This window comes from Carcharodon carcharias, chromosome 7 (assembly GCF_017639515.1).
Source record: "Carcharodon carcharias isolate sCarCar2 chromosome 7, sCarCar2.pri, whole genome shotgun sequence".
NCBI classification, from domain to species: Eukaryota; Metazoa; Chordata; class Chondrichthyes; order Lamniformes; family Lamnidae; genus Carcharodon; species Carcharodon carcharias.
Window position 1 is genome coordinate 172,355,089 of NC_054473.1, and position 22,997 is coordinate 172,378,085.

The following is a 22,997-nucleotide window of genomic DNA, read 5'->3' on the forward strand; positions in this document are numbered from 1 at the left end:
CCCCTAATCCTTTTTCAAGCATGAAGTATTTCCCCACATTCCCACCACCCCAGCTATCAGGTCTCGAATCTGTTTCATGCACTTATATTTATGTACTTATCAAGGTTTGACTATGAAATGATTTTAGCAAACTGCTGAATCACACCAAAACCAGCAGAAAACTTTAGTAAATTCAGCAGCCTTTTTAGTTAACTACCTTATGCATCCTCCAATATGTTGCATCCCAGATTTAAAAAAAAATAAAAATTAATGACATTAACAAATGGGGCTCTTGTCACACAGCAGGTAGATAAGTGGGAAAATAATTTTTTGTCCTTCATATAGTAAAGTTACATCAATCAATTGTGAGCCTAAGGCACTGTAGTTAAATAAGTAACAATATATTCCTCATAGGCTTTTGGGTCAGAAATGTGTGGAGTCACTTCAGATACTTGAGCACATAATCTAGGCTGACACTTCCATGCAGTACGGAGGCAGTGCTGCACTGTTGGAGGTGCCACCTTTCAAAATGAGATGTTAAACTGAAGTCCCAACAACTCTCACAGGTGAACATCAAAGATCCCATGGTGTTGTCTTGAAGAAGAGCAGGCAAATACATCCCGGGTGTCATGACTAGTATTTATCCTTCAATCATCATCACTAAAAACATGTTATCTTATTTATTTCATTTCTGTTGGTGGGACCTTGCTTGTGAGAACCCTGGCTGCATTTGTTTAAACAGCAACGGTGACTACACTTCGCAGTGAAGAACTTAAATACATTCTGAGGCTGTGAATGACCCGATATAAATGTATGTTTTTTTAAATTATTTCTCCTTCGTTACACAACATGCCTTTACTCATGCAGCAGGGCAGTTCCAATGCTTATTTATTCAAACTCCCCCCACCCAACTGCCAAATTAAAACATTGCATGTCAAAGGGAGGCATATATGCAAAATAGTTTTTTTGCTTCCTTTCACCGAAATTCATATAGATTCGATTGAATAAAATTTCTGCTTCCTTTTCACCTGACCAATAATCAAATTCAATTCAATATGAAAGTGAATTTTCATCAAAGTCCAAGAGGCCTGTGATGCTGTGGTATGATTATTGTGGATGATGCAGTGAAGGTATTGGAGCTAAGTTATGGTCGTTCATGAAATTTTATGTGAAAACTTTTATTTTTAGAAACGTATTATGGGCTGCATTGAGAACTAACATGCCAGCTGTATTTGAACATTTCTTTTGACGGAATGTGACTGGGAGAAAAGTCTTGCACAATTTGATTGGTGGCTAACGAGAGCATAACAAAAATAGAAAGAAAAGTAAGCAAGTTGAAGGAATGCAGAGGCGCAAATGCTATAACTAATGAGCAAAAAGAAAACTGGCCATTACTTCATTGGTTTAGATTCCAGAATGGTCTCATTGGTGGTGTGGAAGTTCATGAATGTAACACTACTATTCAAGAAATGAGGGAGAGAGAAATGGGAATTACAGGCCAGTTAGCCTGACATCAGACATCAAGAAAATGCTGGAATCTATTATTAAGAAAGTCTTTACAATGCACTTAAAAAATCATAATACGATTAGACAAAGTCAATATTATTTTACAAAAAGGAAGTTGTGTTTGACAAATTTATGGAAGTTTTTTGAGGATGTAACTAGTAGGTTACAGACAGGAAACAAAGAGTAGGAATAAACGAGTATTTTTCTGAATGGCAGGCAGAGACTACTGGGGTACTGCAGGGATCAGTGCTGGGACCCCAGTTATTCACAATATATATTCATGATTTATATGAGGGAATTAAATGTAATATCTCCAGATTTACAGATGACACACAGCTGGGTGGGAGGGTGAGCTGTGAGGAGGATGCAGAGATGCTTCAGTGTGATTTGGACAAGCTGAGTGAGTGAGCAAATGCTTGGCAGATGCAGTATAATGTGGATAAATGTGAGATTATCCATTTTGGTAACAAAAACAGGAAAGCAGATTATTTTCTGAATGGCTATAAATTGAGAGAGGGGAATGTGCAATGAGAACTGGGTGTCCTTGTACACCAGTAGCTGAAGGTAAGTATGCAGGTGCAACAGGCGGTAAAGAAGGCAAATGATATATTAGCCTTCATAGCCAGAGGATTCGAGTACAAGAGTAGGGATGTCTTGCTGCAATTGTACAGGGCCTAGGTGAGACCACACCTGGAATATTGTCGGCAGTTTTGGTCTCCTTATCTGAGGAAGGATGTACTTGCTATAGAGGGAGTGCAGCAAAGGTTTACCCAACTGATTCCTGGGATGGCGGGACAGACATATGAGGAGAGATTGAGTCGATTAAGATTATATTCGCTGGAGTTCAGAAGAATGAGGGGGGAATCTCATAGAAACCTATAAAATTCTAACAGGACTAAACAGGGTAGATGCAGGAAGGATGTTCCCGATGGTGGGGGAGTCCAGAACCAGGGGTCACTGTCTGAAGATAAGGGGTAGACCATTTAGGACTGAGATGAGAGAAATTTCTTCACCCAGAGAGTGGTGAACCTGTGCAATTCATTACCACTGAAAGTAGTTGAGACCAAAACATTGTATGTTTTCAAGAAGGTATTAGATATAGCCCTTGGGACGAAAGGGATCAAAGGGTATGGGGAGAAAGCGGGAGCAGGCTATTGAGTTGGATGATCAGCCATGATCATAATGAACGGAGGAGCAGGCTCGAAGGGCTGAATGGCCTACTCCTGCTCCTAGTTTCTATGTTTCTAAAAGGGAACTATGCAGTGGATGCCGCATATTTGGATTTCCAAAAGCTATTTGATAAAGTGGCACACAAATGGCTAATATGCAAGATAAGGGCTCATGGAGGTGGGGGTAATATATTAGCATGGATAGAGGATTGGTTAACGGACAGTTAACAGAGATTAGGGTTAAGTGGGACATTTACAAGTAATCAATACCCAGTGGAAGACCACGTGAATCAACACTGCAACCTCAGCCTTTTATTATTTATTAATGTCCTAAATGAAGAGACCAGTAATAATGTATCTAAGTTTGCCAATGATGCAAAGTTAGGTGGGAATTTAAGCTGTGAAGAGGAGACAAAAAGGCTGCAAAGAGATAAAGATAGATTAGGTGAATGGGAAACAAGGTGGGGGATGTAGTATAATAATGTGGGGAAGTATGAAGTAACTAATTTTGAAAGTAAGAATAGAAAAGCAGAATATTTTCAAAAAGGCATGAAATGTCTAAATGTTGATGTACAGAGAGACTTGGAGGTACTTGTACTAGAAACACAGGAAGTTATCTTGCAGGTGCAGCAAGCAATTAGGGAAGCAAATGGTACATTGGCCTTTGTTGCAAGGGGATTGGGGTATAAGAATAAAGAATATTGCTACAATTGTACAGGGCTTTGGCGAGACCACACTTGGAATACTGCCAGCAGTTTAGGTCTCCTTATTTAGGGAAGGACATGGTTGCCTTGGAGACAGTGTGGTTAAGGTTCACTAGATTGGTTCCTGAGATGAGAAAGTTGCCACATGATGGGAAGATGAGTAAATTGGGCCTATACTCTTTGGAGTTTGGAAGAATGGGAGATGATCTCATTGAAACATCCAAGAATCTGAAGGGGCTTGACAGGGTAAACAGCAAAAGGAGCTTTCCACTGGCTGGGGAACCTAGAACATTGGGCATAGGCTCAGGATAAGGTGTTGATCATTAAGGGCTGAGATGAGGAGAAACTTCTTCACTCAAAAGTTGCGCATCTTTGGAATTCTATACCCAGTGGTTTATTGATGTTCCATTTTTGAGTATATTAAAGGATGTAGTAGGCAAATTTATGGTCTCTCAGGGAATCAGAGATATGTGGAGCAGGTAGGAAGTTGGAATTGAGAGAGAAGATCAGCCATGATCAAATTGAAGAGTAGAGCAGCTTGATGGGCCATAAAGTCTTCTCCTCCTCCTGTTTTTTTTTTATGTTCTTGTGTTATTATATAAAGACTTGGAGTTACTTAATCAAAAATATGGACAATTTCACATAGCGAAACATATTCCCTCACCAACAAAATCGATGTACCATCTGCTGCCTATAATTACAGCATAGGGAAGCATTAACATGAATGTGAAACTAATTTATTAAATAAACAATGCATTCACAAGCCATCAAATTTATTTGCATTTGTTCCTTCAGTTAAGCAATTAGATAATCCTTACTAAATCTCATCATTATAAACAATTTGACATTGACTTATATCAAACTTTTTTGTGTGTCATTTGAAAGTCTGCCACGGATAGAGAATGAATGTTCAACATCAACTGTGGTGATCAGCAGCCAAGTATAACACACAGCTAGTTGAAACAATTTAGATGCCCTCAGATTCATTTGGGGTCTCGCTTCCAAATTTAATTTGAACATGGAACAGAAGTTTTCCATTTGGAGCTGAAACATATTGGAACCAAAAAGGGTTTAGGCCCATTACCTTCCTAGTTACATAATAGCTTTTGAAGGCAGGCTCTTGGAAATGGGACGGGGCTATCATTAAGTTATGAAATGATCCTAAATTAGTGAAGGGATGAATAGATGGTTGCTACTGAGATAAAAACGGATTAGATTGGCTGCCGTGTCACACTGGGGAATATTTTAGAAGATTAACTTTATGGAACAGGCAAGGCTGGGCAACATTTCATTCGCTACAGCCTTGGCTTAGAACTCTACATTTTGGTGGCCATGAGGTTATCACTGTGGATGTATCTGGGTCACCACACCCATTATGATGTAAAAATTCTCACAAATCATTTTGACAAAGAATACTGGAGGTGAATTTCCTCAGCTTTTCCAGCGCATTAGCTGTGCTGGAACAGAGTAGCGCTGGTTTAATGAGGAAGTTTTGTTGGAAGTCAATTCTATTGCTTGCAAGCCTTTAAAACCCTTCTCCCTGAATTTCCTCATTCTTTTTGAACCATTCTGCAATTTGCCTGTTCAGTCCCCTGATATCATTTGCATATGAGTACATGCCAGTCAAAGGCATTTTATACTTCTTTAATCTCGTTTTACCCAGCTATTACAATTAGAGTAATGAAGACTATGAAGTGCAGTAGTTGCTATCAGCTGATCAAAATGAAAGCGAGGAGTTTGTTGAAACATCTGAAAATGCGGTTAACGTTTTAAACAGTTTGAAGACATTTTCTCGACCTGTGTTTTTTTAAAATTTGTTGCTCAGGCTCTTTTGAGACAGCCTCAGAGAACCTGTATAACATAAGCCAAGCAGTAGTACAGGCATGTATATGCTGGGCCACTATTGTCCTTTACAGCACAGCAGCCCATTTCTTTGCCATGCGTTGGTATCTCAGCAAGATGGCAGAGAGAAAGGGCTGTACAGTTCCATGGGTTTGTTGACTTCCCCAAGGTCCAGGGTCACATCAAGCACACACGTCACATTGAAGACATTCAGAGATCAGACTCCCTCACTGGTGTAAGCATGAAAAGATTCCACCCCATGAGAGTGCAGATGGTTTGTGACACCGCACATGACTTCCACATGTTAACTGCCAATTTACAGGACATTGTCATGGGGCTTGATCCTCCTTCAATTTGGTCTTCCCACACCACGTCAAGAAAGAAAAATGTATCCAAAAGTGGCTACTGGATGATAAGACCTATCCTTTGTTACCTATTGAAACTATCCTAAACAGAAATAGAAGAGTAGTACAGTGAGACATACTGCAGTAGTGATCGAGAGGACCATCAGGGTGCTGAAAGTGTACATTCGCTATCTGGATAGGACGGGTAAGGATCTGAAGTATTGGCCAGGTAAGCTCTCCAGAATTACAACTGCCTGCTCTGCACAACTTTGCCATCAAGGAAGAGCTTCAGTTTAACATGGCCAAAGGGATACTAGCTGCAAAGAATCTTGAACTTCAAACAGCAAAAACACCAGGACAGCATTTACTCAGAGGGGTCCTTGCTGAGAGCTGCAGAGGGCATCAGAGGTCAGAAACTCACAGAAATCTTTTCCTTGTGACTTAGTAAAGCCTGGATACCACAGCCTGACTACCTTCAAAGTTATCCTGTGCCTCTGACCTTGGATTTGCAACACCAGTAATTCCAGGTTTGCAGATTTCTAAAACATTTGCACAACTCATCAGGGCAGCCAGAAAAAGTTACATCAAGTAGGATCCTATCAATGGGATGCATAACCTCCTTAAAATGACATTCTTGTATGGGTATAAAAATAAAGCATGCTTTTTATTGCAGTGTGAGAACTTGGTCCTTGGCTTTTCCCCACATCGTACAAATTGCAGCGGGTAACAATTAAACTTTGCATGTAAATAATACCATATTCAATTGCTTTGGTTAATTGCTTCCATCTTTCTTTCAACCTTTAAATGTGTTTCCAACTATTATCTTTGCAAGAATTAACTTCATTAGACATGGTATGAGTAGGTAAGTAAAATCACTCTTTAATGTTTCTTTTCAAATTAGTGTGCCATTGTTTTTCTCATTTAGTAATCTCACTCAATGCTGAACTTTTGCATTGTGAGCACCCCAGGATCAACCAGTTTAATCATTTCTCCATTCGTACTGATCAACAACAGCTTGAAGTAAAGCCCTGAAATCATCTATCTTACTTCTGTGGTACAAATTAATTACATTCTTTGGTTTTGGAATACTGATCTTGCGTGACTCATCAACTGTATCCACACAAACAAGAATCTGCTTCTCATATGTCTGGAGAGTGGCCTGTGCTATTCACTATCTGGTGACATTTACTCTATTTACAAATTATTTGTTTCTAAATACAGCAAAGCTTATGAAAATTCTGATTAAGGCACTGCAAGGACAGATATTCAGCAGGGCTGAAATTCCACCTGCCAGTGTGGTGTGCCTGTTGGCTTTAGTTTAAGCAGGATAAGCACACACGCCGGGCTGGATCTTACCAGTCCTCTGGGCATGGGCTGTGAGGTGGGGCTGAGTGGTGGGGGTGGGGGAAGGGGGGGTGCCCATTGCCTTCCTGCTGAAGTGGCATTCTACCAGGTGGAGGGCATCGCTTCCACCTGGAGGCCAATTGAGCCATTTGTGGCTAAATAAGGGCCTCTTCCCGCTGCTGCTGGCATACTAGTGGTGGGTGGGTTCTCCACCGTTTAGGGAAACTGCCTGGAGAACCCTGGCAGGCTCCCTCTGGACTTGAGCCGGGGGTGGGGGGGGGGTGTCATATTTGAGTTCTCTGTGGCCTGTAGGGGCCCCACAGTGACAATAGTGCCCCCGGGGTAGAGCCCTCCCTTACCCTCACCAACACCCCCTGTACCCTGGCCGTGGACTGCCTTAATGACCTCACTGAACACCGACATCACTTACTTGTTAGGAGGGGCACACCCTTTCATGGTGCATCTTCTCAGCTGGTGCAGTTCCATTAGCGGCCACCATTCCCATGACATGACTGAGACGAAAGAGCTGCAAGGCCCTCCGATTGGCCGGCAGTTCTTGGGGTCCGGGCTCCTGTCTTTTAAAAGGGCTCCGTGCTGAGTCCGATGGAAATGTGAAACGACAAAATGAATTGTGAATTGACATGAGCAAAGGATGGTTGAAAGTGGAGTTGCTTCCCATTCATGTCCAGTCATTGATGGGGTGCCCAAGGTTAGGACTTGGGTCCAGATTTTGTTTATTCTTTTATTAATAATTTGGAACAGGGCATAGGTAATACAGTTATTAAATCCAAGACTGATAGATAATAGTGCAGTAGGAGTTAGGGCCTCAGACAGAAGAATGAACTGCAACTGGATTAGCATGGATTGGAGAAGTGGCCTACGATTGACAAGTTTCTGGACATGTGCACCTAAAGGCATAGAATTTAAATGTAGAACAAAAATAAAAATATCTGGAAAAACTCAGCAGGTCTGACAGCATCTGTAGAGAGGAACACAGTTAACATTTCCAGTCCACATAACTCTTCAACAGAGCTAAGGAAAATAGAAAAGAGGTGAAATACAAGCTGGTTTAAGGGGGGGGTGGGACAAGTACAGCTGGATAGAGGGCCAGTGATAGCTGGAGATAGCCAAAAGATGTCATAGACAAAAGAACAAACAGGCAATGGCCCTCTATCCAGCTCTACCTGTCCCACCACCCCCCCCCCTTAAACCAGCTTATATTTCACCTCTTTTCTATTTTCCCTTAGTTCTGTTGAAGAGTCATACGGACTCGAAACGCTAACTGTGCTCCTCTCCGCAGATGCTGTCAGACCTGCTGAGTTTTTCCAGGTATTTTTAGTTTGGATTTCCAGTATCTGCAGTTTTTTGCTTGAATTTAAATGTAGGATGCAGCATGGGTGGGTGTAACTTAGGGAAAGAGACTTGGGGTGTTCATTAGCCACTCCCAGCACTGTGAGAAAGCTGCAGCCAAAATGAACAGGGTCCTGAGATGTATTGCCAGGACTATTCATGATGAAACCAGGGCCACAATAATAGGGTTATAACGTACTGTGTATAATTTGGGTCTCCCTGCCTCAAGAAGGATCTTGTGACTCTAGAGAAGCTACAGAAAAAGCCAGCTGGAATGGTATAAGTGTACTGAAGTATGAAAATAGTCTTCAGGCCTTTGTTTGGATTCACTGGACACGTATAGATGTAGAGGGTATCTGATTTAGATATTTCAAGTTATTAAGAGCATTGATAGAGGTTTTCAAAATCATGAAGGTTTTGATAAGAGTAAATAAGCAGAAACTATTTCCAGTGGCAGAAAGTTTAGAAACCAGAGCAGACAAATTTAAGTTGATTTTTTGATAAAATTGTTAAAAAAATACTGAAAATTGAAAAAAATTGTTCTGTTCCAAAGAATAATCATATTCGACTTGCAACCTTAACTCTGTTTCTCTCTCCTCGGATGCTGCCAGACCTGCTGAGTTTCTCCAGCACTTTCTGTTTTATTTTGGATTTCCAGCTTCCGCAGTATTTTGCTTTTACTTTGGGTAAAGCAGATGTTTGACTAGGAAGGACAGTTCAAGTCATGAGATCATGGCCCGAATTTTGTTGAAAGGTGGTGTGACTGTCAGCATTTGTCATCATTACTTCACTGAAACTGACAGTTACTTCTGGAGAATAATGTACAAAAGTTGCTTTCAATGATTTTACACTTCTCTAGAGGTGTGCTTTTGCACGATTGATATCCTTCTGAACTGACACAAACTTCCATTCTTAAGCTGTTAAGCCCATGACTTCCATTCCCTGTTATATGGGGCAGCAAGGTGGGGGTACCCCAAAGATGCACCAGGCCACCCCCCCCCCCCCCCAACACACACACACATGGAGGTCCCCATGTAAAGATTGCACAGCAACTGCCTGGGAAGTTCAAAGTTCCGTGGGGAATTGTCCTGTACCGGGAATGGATATTCCTATTTAAATCGTAGCCTTCAGATGGTTCTGAATCTCTTAAAACCACTTCTAACTCTTGGGTAACTATAGTACTGAACCCCCACCCCACCCCCCCTGCGATCCTCCATGGGATACCCCTCCCCAACACACGACTATCTTCCCGAAGCGCCCCTAATTATCTTCCTGACCCCCACGGGACCCCCCCATCCGCCCAAATACACACCCCACCTACCCCCTCCGGGTGTCCTTCCCCCTCCACCGACCACCCAGCACCTCACTGACCACCCTGACCCAACCCCCCCAACTGACTACCCCCGACTGACCACACCCCGCTGGCCACCTGATCTCCCCCACTGACCACCTACCCCTCCACAATCCTACCCACTTACCTTACACACTTAACTTCTCCAAGTGGCTAGGACCTTTAAACTTACCTTCTTTATGGCAGCTAAAGCTGTAAAAAAAAATAGTGGTGTGTCTTCCTTTCTCCTGAATCTCCTGCACTTGACTGAAGGCCTGGGGAACCCGCTGCACTGCACCTTCCTCACCTGGCCTAAGTTGTTAGGTCAGACGAGAGAAAGGCACGACTGCATTTCAGTGTAAGGAACTAGGGGCAGAGTGGTAATCTGACTGAGATTGCCACTCCACGGTAGTTATGGCTCACTGTTAGTCTCTTGTTAAGTTTTCTTGCTCCCATGAGTTAGAAATAATCACACTGTAGACTCCAAATGCTGCAACTTCAAGTGTTTCTTTCAGCTCCCCATGCTGCAGCTATACAGAATAGACTGATACATTGTTACTCAGCACATGACTGCTGCGCAGCAGTGAAACCTGGCACTTCGGGTATATTCCCATAAAAATAAGTTCCTAGTCCTTTGAAAAATAGAACAGCGTAACAGCCTCACTGCAAAAGCCCATGAAAAGTTACACCTTGATGAATATGGTGTAACTGAGTTTTTAACAGTGCACTAACTTCACCATCACTGCTGAACTCTCTCACCGGCCCTGAGAAGCTAACATGTTTATGGAATGTCAAATTTCTCCATACATTGAAAAAACAACTTTTTCACAAAACGAGTGGTTCAGGTCTGGAACACACTGCCTGGAAATGTGGTGGAGGCAGGTTCAATCGAGGCATTCAAGAGGGCATTAGATGATTATTTGAATAGGAACAATGTGCATGGTTAAAGGGAAAAGGCAGGGCAATGGCACTAGGTAATGATTGTCATTTCGGGAGCCGGCGCAGACACGTTGGGCTGAATGGCCTCCTCCTGTGCCATTAAAATTCTGTGAATTCCACATATTTTGAAAATAATATATTTTTTTAAAGTTTCTTTATCTTTATTTTAGCGTCTACCTTAATCCAATCATAATAATTTCCTTCACTATCTGAAAAGTTAAATTAAAAGTGCAGGATATTAAAATATTTGCAACTCCCTGGTTTGCTGTGTGTGAAATCTTGCTTACTGACATAACTGCCACTGCATGCCAAGAGATCCCCTTAACTTGTGCCAGATTTAAACTGGCATCAGGAGAGGGGTACACAGCCCTACAGAGATCACGCTTGGTGGGTAGCTTCCTTTGGGATCAGCACCAAGCGTACTGGCTGCTTCACTCGCCAGTCCCAAAGACCTCCACAGGTACCCCAAACAGAGCTGGCAATCACCCTGTGCCTACATTCAATACTGTCTCAGTTGCCAGCATTGGTGGTGTGGCCAGCTATTTTATTTTGGAGACAGCTTTTCTTAGTTTGAAAGTGCTGGAAAAACCCAGCAGGTCTGGCAGCATCTGTGGAGAGAGAAACAGAGTTGACGCTTCGAGTTCTTCCAACATTTCCAACATCCGCAGCGTTTTGCTTTCATTTTGCTAGCTGGTGGCGTGCGGCGACAGTCCCACCGATCCGTGAAACAATGTGCTCTGGCTGTACAGGGGGCGAGTGAGTGACCCGCGGTTGTTTGTCACGACTGCACCATTTCATAAAGCCCAGAAGCAACAGAGTGATTGACGGGTTGCGCGTATGAATGAATGCATATACCAGCACTGTGAAGCGATTCGCAGTTTCGGCTTCTCTTGCCTTGGATGAAGTGCGGCAGCTAGCAGCTGCTGCTTTTGCCTGCAGACACTGCGCTGCGCCACAGCAGCAGCCGAGACACGTGTCAGCCGCGGGGAGCTGGGAATTGTTACATTAACTCTCATTGCGCGAATTCGATCCCTCCTTAGCTACTTTGTACATTCGCGTTACTTATTGGGAAACAGCCCTGGGCGGAAACAATCCCAGTTTAAAGGCACAGACACCTCATTATTCTCATTGGCAGATGCCTTCCTGTAGTAGTTTATAAAAACATGGAGCCTGCAATCAAGTTAATGCCTGGTATGGTTTTGTGTTACAGCAAAGTTTTTAAAGCGTATGCATATTGTCATCAAATTATACTGTTTTGTTTTCTGTTTGAAATTATATTGTGATGTACTTTTGCAACTGACGTAACCCCCTCCAGACCCCGCGATTCCTCCCAGATCTCTGCAGTTCCTTGCCTCTTGCACATCCCTAAGCAGGAATTTACTGCCCTCCTGCATGGCGAGTTTAGTGGCAGAGTGGGCATTTTAGGGTAGGAGGGTGCTGGGTGGGGATTCCACTATCTTCCCCCCGATTGGTCCTTGGTGGGAAAGCCCATGGCAAGCTTTCCTGCCCTGCTGCTAATTGAGGCCAGTTAATGCCCAGCTAAGAGCCCCATCCTGCCACCATGGGTGTTAACGCAGTATCAGGTGGGGGCACGGGGTTCGCCATGCAAGGAGCACAACAAGCAAACCTGTGTGGGGTTGCTTTTGCAGGCTCCCGGGGTAGGTGGGATGTGCCTTATTCAAAAGCACTTAGTGCCTGCAAGGGACCCAGACCCGGCACCAGTAGGGGGGTGGGGGGGAGAGGTTGGGGGGGTGGGGTGGGAGGACTGAGGAGAGATTTGGCGCTGAGAGTCACCCCTGTGTCATAGCTGCTGAACCTCGGGACCTCCTTTCCCACCACAGGTGACCTGGGATGCATACGAGGCTTCAGGTGGTTGTCATACCAACAGCGGATGCTACCGCCCTGGTGACACGGCTGTTCAGCAGAACTTGCAACTTCTGATTGCCTGGCAGCTTCTTGGCGAGACTTCTGCCCCCAGGGTCCTTGATTCTGACAAAGGCCTACCACTGTCCTCTTAAGTGCCTGAGTGGCACTTAATTCTGGGGCCTTCCCTAATGGAGGTGACATGGGGCTCCCCATCACCTCGATTAAATCCAGCCCCTGCTTTTGACTGCTCTATCATTGGTGGCTCTGCTTTCAGCAGTTTTGGTTTCAAGCTCTGGAATCCCCTCCCTAAACCTCTCCATCTCTTGCTTCCATTGAGCTGCTTCTTAAAACCTAACTTTTCCCTATCCTAGTATTCCCGGTGTAAAATGTTGTCCGGAATCCTAAGAAGCGATGTGGGATATTTTACTTCATTTGAAGGTGTAAAATGCTGGGTTGAATTTCAGCCTTGGGCACAGTTGGGAAAATGGTGCAAATTGCACTTGGCATTTTGCTGATTGAGTTACAGTTCCGGACTCCCCTAAAGTGAATTTGCAAAATCATATGACCAGTGAAATTGCGCAGCGTAATAAAATGTAGTTGGATCTTTTCATATTTAAAAATGCCCATTCATTTAAGAGTGGTAACCTGTTGCAGTTTCATTAATACAGCTGAAAATGGTCATCACAAAATGTGTTAATCATTTTTAATAAGGGTGCCTAGGCCTTTTGTGAGTAACCTGATTTTCGTCACTGAAAATGACCTGAAAAAACAAACACTGCAGAACCATTTACTAGTTGCATGACTACACACTAATCAGTTTATTGTAGTATAAAAAATATTTTTACTATTTTAACAACTCCTAAAACATACCTAGTGTCTGTATAAGATCAACTTGGCAACAAGTTGACAGATGGAGTCTGATTTGGGGAAATGTGAGTTTCCTCACTTTGGTAGTAAGAATAGAAAAGCAGGATATTGAAACTTGTAAATATTGATGTTCAGAGATACTTGGATGTACTCATACAAGGAGCATAGCAAGTTAGCATGCAGGTGCAGCAAGCAATTAGGAAGGGAAATAGCATGTTGGCCTTTATTGCAAAGAGTTTGGAGTACAAGAGTAAGGAAATCTTGCTAGAATTGTATAGTGCTTAAGTGAGAGCACATCTGGAGTACCGTGCTCAGTTTTGGCCTCCATATTTAAGGAAGGATGTATTTGACTTGGAAGCAGCCCTGCAGAGGTTCACTAGATTGGTTCCTGGGAAGAGATGGTTTCAGGAAATAGATAGTTGTTCTATGATAAGAGGCTGAGTAAATTGAGCCTACGCTCTCTGTTGTAGAATGCGAAGAATGAGATGTGATTTCATTGAAGTATGGAAGATTCTGAAAGGGCTTGACAGGTTAGACACTGCGAGGTTGTTTCCCCTGGCTGCAGAATCTAGAATACGGGGGCACAGCCTCAAGCAAAGGGGTGGATCATTTGGATCATTTAGGATTGAGATGAGGAGAAATCTCTTCACTCAGAACTCAGGTTTTAAATTTTTGGAATTCACTACCCCGCAGGGCTGTCGATGCTTCGTCATTGAGGATACTTGAGGCTGAAGTAGACAGAGTTTTGGTCTCCCAGGCCATCAAAGGATTTGGGGAGTAGACAGGAAAGTGAAGCTAAGGTAGAAGGTCAACCATGATTGTATTGAATGGTGGAACAGGCTCATGAGGCCATATGATCTACTCCTGCTAATATTTCTTATGTTCTTATGCACTGGTGCATTCAGTGGAAACTTGCTCCCCTCATTATTTTGATCTGGGGCTTATCCTGTTTTATGGGTGGGGGTGCTTCAGGCAAAATGATTTTTAAATCAGGAATAAAGATCATGAAGACTCAATTTATGCTTGATATAACTGAGGTTTAAAATTCCCTCATGTTTTATACTGTTTTGGCCAATTTCATCCAGATTACATTGATAAAACTAATGCAATCTAGTGGAAAATCTACCCTGCCTTATGTAAAGTCTTGCACTATAGGCTATGCTTTGGCAATTTTGTTTTTAAAATATTAATGGGAAGGTGCCAATTAAATTATTCTGCTGGAACCAATTCTCTCAAAGGCAATAATATCTTTCTTACAATTTACTTAATAAGTTCAATTCTGTTTGTAACTACACCAAATTTCCTTCAAATAGTTTCCACTTTTCTTCCGATGATTGTGTTCCAATTAAACATTTTTAATTCACTTTGCATTCTTTTGAACTTTGCTATTATAAGCTCCATTATCTTGGTGTCATTGTTTTTTTTTTAAACATAGTTCCTCCTGATTACTACATTGTTACTAATACAATCACTATTGGATGTGTCAGAGCTGAAGTCCAGATGCAGATCAGTTACTGACCATATGGAGACAAATCTTTGTAAATCACTGGTTAGGTCTCAATTGGAGTATTAGACTGTGCTGCTGGACACCATACTTCAGGAAGGGTGTCAAGGCCTTGGAGAGGGTGTAACAAATGTTTACTATTATGGTACCAGGGATGAGGGGCCTTCAGTTATGTACAGAGAAGCTTGAATCGTTCATAGAACTGAGAGGGTTAAGGAGAAATTTGACGGAGGTGTTCAAAATTATGAGAGATAGTGATACGGTAAACAAGGAAGAATAGTTTTCACTAACAGTAAACAGAGAGCACAGGTGTAAGATGATTGGCAAAAGAACCTGATAGAAATGGGAAAAATTTTTTTTTGCAGTGACATGCTGTGCTCTGGAATTCACTGCCTGAAAAGACGGTGGAAACATATTCAATAATAACTCGTAAAAAGGAATTGGATAAATAATTGAAAAGGAAAAAAAATGCAAGGTTATTGCTGTAAAGAGCAAAGAGATTGGGACCAATTGGATAGCTCTTTCAAAGTGTTGACAGAGGTGAAATGCGCTAAATGGCATCTTTCTGTGCTGTATGATTTGTTGGCTGTTTGACAAATATGGTCAGAAAACAGTGTTGGACTATGAGTTTCTCTATAGTTTTTCCTCTACTGGATTCCTGCTCAACATCTGGGTAATGTTTTTGAAACCTTATACTTTCACTCATCAAGCCTAAGTCTGAAAAGGACAGTCCGCAGCTGCCAGTAACCCTGGTGCAAACTCAATGCAACTTGTAAACCCTGCTGATGTATAGCTCAAAACAATGTTTTTTTGCATCTGTACTCTACCCGTTTAAAGAGCACATGTGGGAGATGAGTGACATATACAAACTAAGTCCACCAATCGTTACTTTTATACCTTATGGTTTATCCAGATTTTTTTTTGTATAAGCCACTGATGTCTAATGCACGTCTATGCCTTTTACCTAAGGGTGAAAATGACGAGAGAAATGTGCAATTTATAGGTGTAATCTGAATTGAATTTAAATCATTCTCTTGTGTGTTTGTTCTCTACATCTTTGGCAATAATGGACCTCATGTGGTATTGCCCATAGATTTACAGTACATGGTTGATAGTCTCGTTTTTACTCTTCCTCACAAAGCTGAAGCACCAAAATATCTTTGATAGACCTCAAAATTACAACTAACTTGTGTTTCTTAACAAAAGCCAGTGTTTAATTTTTTTATTCTTGTTGTAAAGTTTCTGATGCCAAAGTATTTGTTCGTGCCAAAGAAGTTGGTAGCAGTAACTCCTACCAGGCGTCACCAGGTAACTGGTAGGAGGTGTCTATTGATGTGCACTATTCCCTGTGCCACTGAAGGAACGCATCCCCCACCCCACCCCCACACGTCCTCCAGAAAACCTGGTGGTGAATTCAGCTGGTGGAGAATATCAACCTGAGAAGTGTACTACTGCATAAACTGATTATACTGGTAGAAATCACTGCACACGCTGTCTGTTTTAAGAGATATCCAAATGTAATGAAGAGAGGTGGATATTCTCAAAACATAAGCTGTAACAAATTTTGTTTGGAGAAAATTGGAAATACATGCCAGTAACAATGAAAAGCTCATATCAGAGCGGAACAATGGGCAGAATTTTTGAGAACAATGCACATTTGGGGATTTTTTGATCATTTGAAAAGAACAAAGTAATATACCTAACAATGGACTCTGTTTCAGAATCAATTTTTGTTTAAACTTTTAAGATTGCCATACTTTTTTGAGACACGCGAAGCACTTAGAATTCTTAAAGTCAAATGTGTCTTCCACCTCATTTGTTCTGCATTGTTTCCCTGCTGTACAATAGCTCTGTTAAGCAATATTTACAATATTTATGTTCAGCAATTAGGTGCTGAATGTTCATGACCACTCGAAGCATTGGCTAAACTGAACATTTTTTTAAATGGAGGGATTATGGCTGCATGTTGCAGTTAGCATTCATGTTTCATATTATTGTATTATTTAATAAAAACTACTTTGACCAATTGATGCAATATATATTGCCTAAACAAATTTGAGGAGAGGCGAATGAAAGCAGATAATTACTGAATTGTGTTGATTCGAAAGATTTAGACAATCCAAAAAAATCTTCACTAGACATGTTGGTAAAACAGAAGATTATTACACTCAGTCTTGCAAATGAAGCCAATGATATTACTGAAGATCATGAACACAAAGATACTGCTTTTGAAAGATATACCATAATGATGAAATCAGATTATTATAAGCTATTTTAGTCCTGATTTCAACAACGACTGATCACCAAGAACAAAATATCCTGCCTTCAAATGTAAATTTCTTGCATATGTATTAATATAAAAAGCCTGAGTTAAGCATGTTGATTAATAATATCTGGTTGACCTGACATTACCCATTGTGTTTCTTTTTTCTTGACAATGCAAGTAATGATGAGATGTCACGCCTTGTGTTTCTGGTATTTCAGCATAACGCAACCTGTTCATAAAGAATACAGTGGACATGCATTCAATCAAGGGGTTTGGATGATGTTATGGTGTGTGAGAATGAAGCTCCTAGAAATTTAAATTGCAGTGGTGTGAGAGCATCCAAAAAATTCTGTAATTCGTTTGCAATCTTTGATTCCCTTCACTGGACCGATGGATTCATCTAAAATATGTGACGATAAAGGGTCGGACTTGGAAATATACTGGATGAAATGATGCAAGGGGAGAGCGCAATGGTCAGAAAAGTGTAAAAATAAATGATTGTCATATCTACAGTGTAGAGAACTAACATAATCAGCGGGTGTGAGTAAGAAGAGTGTTTTAGTTCGGATTTGAATTGAAATTGTATAGATTGAAAGATTATGACAAGCAGAAAATGATTAAAAAGCCACCTTAATCAGCGCCTAGTTTTTTTTTGTCACCAAATGGAGAATGACTGTTTCAAAAGCAAATGCAAATAATCAAGATTCAGTCTACAAGTATAGAGCAGATTATGGAGCAGTTATTTAAATTGTAACATTTACATAACTGCTCCATAATTTGCTCTACAGTTTGCATTTACATTCTGGCTCCTGACTGGGTGACAGCACACAAATTCTTCATGTGTAGTGATTCTGGACTGTTTTGTTCCTAACAGAGATGAAGATCAAGCAGTTATAATTCTGGAATGCTATTTCAGACTTCAGACTCTTTTAACATCTTTTTTCCTAGGTGTCTCTAAGTGGGACGTTCGCCAGAAAGTTTGGGATTATATGGAAGAAAACAATTTGGCAAACTTCCCAAGACCAGTTCATTGCAGAATTCCAAATTTCAAGGTAAAACCGCTTTGAAACCTTGCCAACTTTATACTTAATAACCCTAATATTTGCCTCTTAAATTTCAAGTTCTCATGTCAAACTCATTTTAGGCAAATGATTAGCAAACCTCTTTTGTTGCATTCACTGCTTTTAGCAGACTGAACCCATATCTCTGTTGTTGCTTCCTAAGGCAATGTGCAGTTGATTTAATAGACGATCATAAGATTTTGACAAGTGCACAATATCTATCTTGTTTGTAGCCACTTTAGTGGAGTTTTTAGATTGGTACAAGGATGTCTGTTGTTAACACAATCTGTTGCACCTGAAAGAACGGTTAGCTTAGTAGGTTTTCATTAACAATCTTTACTTTTACATTTTAAGTGAGGATTCCATATTTACCATTCAGGTAATTTGTGCCTTGCTTGAAGCTTTCCTGCCCTATAATGATGATTTTACACTATTCTCCCTGCAAAATCATGGTAATATTTTTTAATGTAATTTTAATGCTAGACTTTCTTAATGCCTCAATGTCAGACACTTTAAAGGTTTAAATAGATAAGGGGGCGGTATTGGATAGGCTACCTGTACTTAAAAGCTGACACGGCACCAGGACCAACGAGATGCACCCGAGGATGCTGAAGAAAGTGAGAGTGGAAATGGCGGAGTCACTGACCATAATTTTACATCTTCCTTAGACTCAAGGTTGGTGCCAGAGGGCTAGAGAGTTGCAAATGTTACATTCTTGTTCAAAAAAGGATGTATTGATATGCCTAGCAACTACAGGCCAGTCAGTTTAACCTCGATGGTGGAGAAACTTCTCGAAACGATGGGCAGAGTTTAATGCCCTCTCCCATGGGGAGTTTAGGGGTAGGGGTGTACTTAATCAGGCGGGACTGTTTCCCACCTCTATCCCAATTAAATTTCTGGTGGGAAGGCCCATGTACGACCTACCTGCCCCATCACCAATTGAGCCCCTTAAGTGGGCCTAAAGAGCCTCATTTCGCCTGCACCAGTATTAAACTAGTGTGGATGGGAGGCTCGTCATGCAGGGGCATGACAAGCACATGTGCAGGGTTGCTTGCAGGCACCTAGGCGAGAGTCCCTCATTCACAGACACTCGGTGCCTTTTCAAGGGACCCTGCATCAGGATGGGGGGGGGGGGTGGGCGCCCATTGAGAGCCACACCCTTGCCTTTGCTGCCAGATCCCCCCCATCCCCAAGCCCAACTCTGTGACTCTCCCCCTCCACCTGTCATCATTCACCTATGGCCTGGGATCCAGAGGCATTACTAGGCCTCAGGTGGGTGTCATACCGCAGGTGGCACTGCCTCCCTGATGGCACTGCCGTTCAATAGAGCTAGCCTCTGATTAGCTTGAAGCTCTCAGTGGGCGGGATTTCCACCCCCAGGGTCCAAGATCACAAGGAAGGGCCTTCATCGTTCGGTGAAGTGCTTGAGTGGCACCTAATGCTGCAAGCTGCCCTAAAAGAGGTGATGTGATGTTCTTGCCAGCTCTCTAGCCCTCAGATGGTACCCCTGTCTCCTCCATTAAATACCGCCTGATTATTCCTCACAAAATTAACACGCACTTAGGCAAATGCATGTTAATTAAAGCCAGAATGGATTTGTTAAGGACAAATCATAGTTAACTAATTTGCTTGAGTTTTTTGATGAGGGAAAAAGAGGGTTGATGAGCTTAATGCTGTTGATGTGATGTACATAGACCTCCAAAAGGCACTTGATAAAGTGCCACACAACAGACTTGTGAGCAAACTTAGTGCTCGTGAAATAAAAGGGACAGCAGCAACATGGGTATGAAATTGGCTGTGTGACAGGAAAGAAAGTGTAGAGGTGAACGGTTGTTTTTTGGACTGTAGGAAGGTTTGCAGTGGAGTTCCCCAGGGATTGGTCTTAGGACCATTGCACTTCCTGACATATAATAATGACCTAGACCTTGATATACTGGACACAATTCCAAATTTGCGGATGATCAGAAACTTGGAAGTATTGTAAACCATGAGGAGGATAGTGTAGAACTTCACTAAGTCATAGGCAGTTTGGTGGAATGGGTAGACAAGTGGCAGAGGAACTATGAAGTGATTCGTTTTGATAGGAAGAGTGCAGAGGGACAATACAAAATAAAGGGTACAATTCTAAAGGCAGGGGAGAGGGTGCAGGACGAGAGAGGCCCTAGGTGTTCATGTGCATATATCATTGAAGGTAGCAGGACAGGTTGAGAGAGTAGTTAATAAAGCATATAACATCCTGAGCTTTATCAATAGGGGCATGGAGCACAAAAGCAAGGAAGTTGTGTTAAACCAGTATAAAATGCTAGTTTGGCCTCAGCTGAGTATTGTGACCAGTTTTGGGCAGCACATTTTAGGTTAAGAAAAGATGTGCGAGAATGGTTCCAGGGATGAGGAACTTCAGTTCCGTAGGAAGATTGGAGAAGTTGGAACTGTTCTCCTTGGAAAAGAGAAATTTGAGAGGAGATTTGATAGAGGTATTCAAAATCATGAGGGATCTGGACAGAGTGGATAGGTAGAAACTGTTCCCATTGGTGGAAGGGTCAATAACCAGAGGGCACTGATTTAAGGTAATTGGCAAAAGAAGCAATGGAGACATGAGGAGAAACTTTTCCACACAGCGAGTGGTTAGGATCTGCAATGCACCGCCTGAGAGTTTGGTGGAGGCAGATTTAGTTGAGGCTTTCAAAAGGGAATCGGATCATTATCTGAAGAAAAAATTTGTAAGGCTATGGGAAAAAGGCAGGCAAGCGGAACTGAGTGAATTGGTCCTTGAGGGCCTGCACAGACACGATGGGCCAAATGGCCTCCTTCTGTGTTGTAACCATTCTATGATTCTATGTACAGGATACAAAATCTGCAGTATTTAGACCATCATTATCTTTGAATTTGTTTTTAACATGAGGTAACCATGTTATTTATAAGAATAGAGTGGGTCCTATGTAAAAATCTAGAAATTAAAAGCTGGCATCAGTAAATACAAAAGTGTTGATGAGCTATTGGATTATCGTAAAAGGCTAGCTGATTCAGTAACGTAAGGAGGGAAACCTGCTGTCATTATTCTGTCTGGCCTGGCTGTCACTTCAGTCACACACTAGTGTGCTTGACTCTTAACTGCTCTCCGAAATGGCTGAGCAAGCCACTCGGTTGTGTCAAGGTCCTACAAAGAATAACAAGACTTCAGCAGTTCCAGAAGGCATCCGAGCTCTGCCTTCTCGGGGAAAGCAGGAATGGTCAATGAATGCCAACCTTCCCAGCAATGCCCACATGCTGAGAATTAATTAAGAAAACAATTTGTCCATGCTGTAGCTGTCGGAGCTGGACAAAAAAAACCCTTCCAAAAATGGGGCATGAGACGGGGAATAAAATGCTGACACTTCCTCCTGGCCAGAAGTTTAAAGCCAGCGCTGTCTTTATGCATTTCATTAACAAGACAGCATTCTGTCCTATGTGAAATTCTTGAGAGGAGATTGGTGGCTCTGTCATGTTGTCAAGCACATTTTATAATGTGGTAGCTTAAAGCCTGGGAATTTTAATTGCCACACTGACATCAAGTATGTTAAAGAAATTAAGCTTTAGTTTACCCGTCCCTGAACTTCAAATGATCCAAAATAGAAACTTCTATTTCCTCAGTCTCCTCCTCTAGTGGTTTCCGTTAATGTAGGTGAGCCCTAATGCAGCAAGCACCATTACAGACTCAGTGGTGCGCAGGCAAGAGAAGCGTGATTGTGAATCTACTCAGACAAAATTGCTGTGTCAAATTCAGCGAGAAGTTTGCTTTGCATTATTTCCCCAACCAGGCCAAGACAAAGTTTACACAAATGAATTTAAACTGCAGCTCAGCTGACAGTAATAATCTCTCTGATAGGTGTGCAAAAAAATTAATTGGACTCTGCAATATTTTCTCCGCCTTCTAATCATATTAGGAATGTGCTTTAGGGCATTTAGAGCTACTGAAGATCAGTAGAAAATAAATAATTAATACAACTGATTTATCAAGGTGTAGATAATCACAATAAACTCTTACTTTATTCAGTTACATGGATGCATTTACAGAATTTGAATTGAGTGATTACAATATTTAAGATTGGAACATGTTAGACCATGAGGTATTTGCAATTTTAAAAATATACACTCTTGACATTTTGCATAAATATCCAACAAAAACATAACTGCTTGCATCACTGCTTTCGTAATAAGGTTAGAGGTTATCATTAAAGGTTGCTGTTTTTATTTAAACACCGTTTTCTGTACTATTCTGTGGGTGAAAACAAAATAAAAAGGTGAGCCAGCACAACCTAACCAAGCACAATCAAATCTTAGGAGTAAACATTTAAATATACCCTTCGCAGCTGCTTACAGAATCTGAGTGGATACTGAAAGAGCTACTGATCCTTTTGGCCTTTGCAGACTGTATTATGCCCATACAGAGTCAGGTTCCACACATGTTGGCAGCCTCTTATTCTAACCATGCTGTTATCTTTGTTTTCATTTCATCAATTTTATACTTGCGAGGGTGTCAGTGCTTATGACTAGAACTTTTTGCTCCTAGTTTGATCATTTAGCACTGGCTCATTAGTGTGGTACAAAAAGAAGAGAAAAAGAGAACAAAGAGAGGCCCTTGCATAAAATGACTGAGCAATGTAATCACTAAGTAACTCCGTCGACTGTTTACTTTTTTACATGAGAGTGTTGTGCATTCCAGCACATCGCATCGAAGATTTGTGAGAAGATTTAGAAGATCAGTTTTATTATTTTTTTTGTGAAAATGCTTGCCCTGGTGATTTTATTGTAGGAGAATAAAACCCTTGGTACTTCAGTTACTGAGCTTTGGTGTTAGCATCAAAGACAACAGCAAGGCCCAGAAAACTGCTTCTACTTAGCCCTAAATGTGTACTTCAAGGCTAACACTTGGACTGCATCAGTGTG

At 41.6% G+C, this 22,997-nt stretch overlaps 1 protein-coding gene across 5 annotated transcripts in view; it reads left to right on the forward strand.

The window, feature by feature from the left end:
- The first annotated feature begins 11,468 nt into the window (after positions 1-11,468).
- mthfsd (methenyltetrahydrofolate synthetase domain containing) overlaps positions 11,469-22,997 on the forward strand; it is a 53,694-nt gene continuing 42,165 nt past the window's right edge. For all 5 annotated transcript variants that reach the window (XM_041192268.1, XM_041192271.1, XM_041192269.1 and 2 more), the window contains exons 1-2: positions 11,469-11,698; positions 17,959-18,062. In XM_041192268.1, the coding sequence (XP_041048202.1) occupies positions 11,671-11,698; positions 17,959-18,062 (132 nt within the window). In that variant the 5' untranslated portion in view covers positions 11,469-11,670. The remainder of the gene's footprint in view (positions 11,699-17,958; positions 18,063-22,997) is intronic.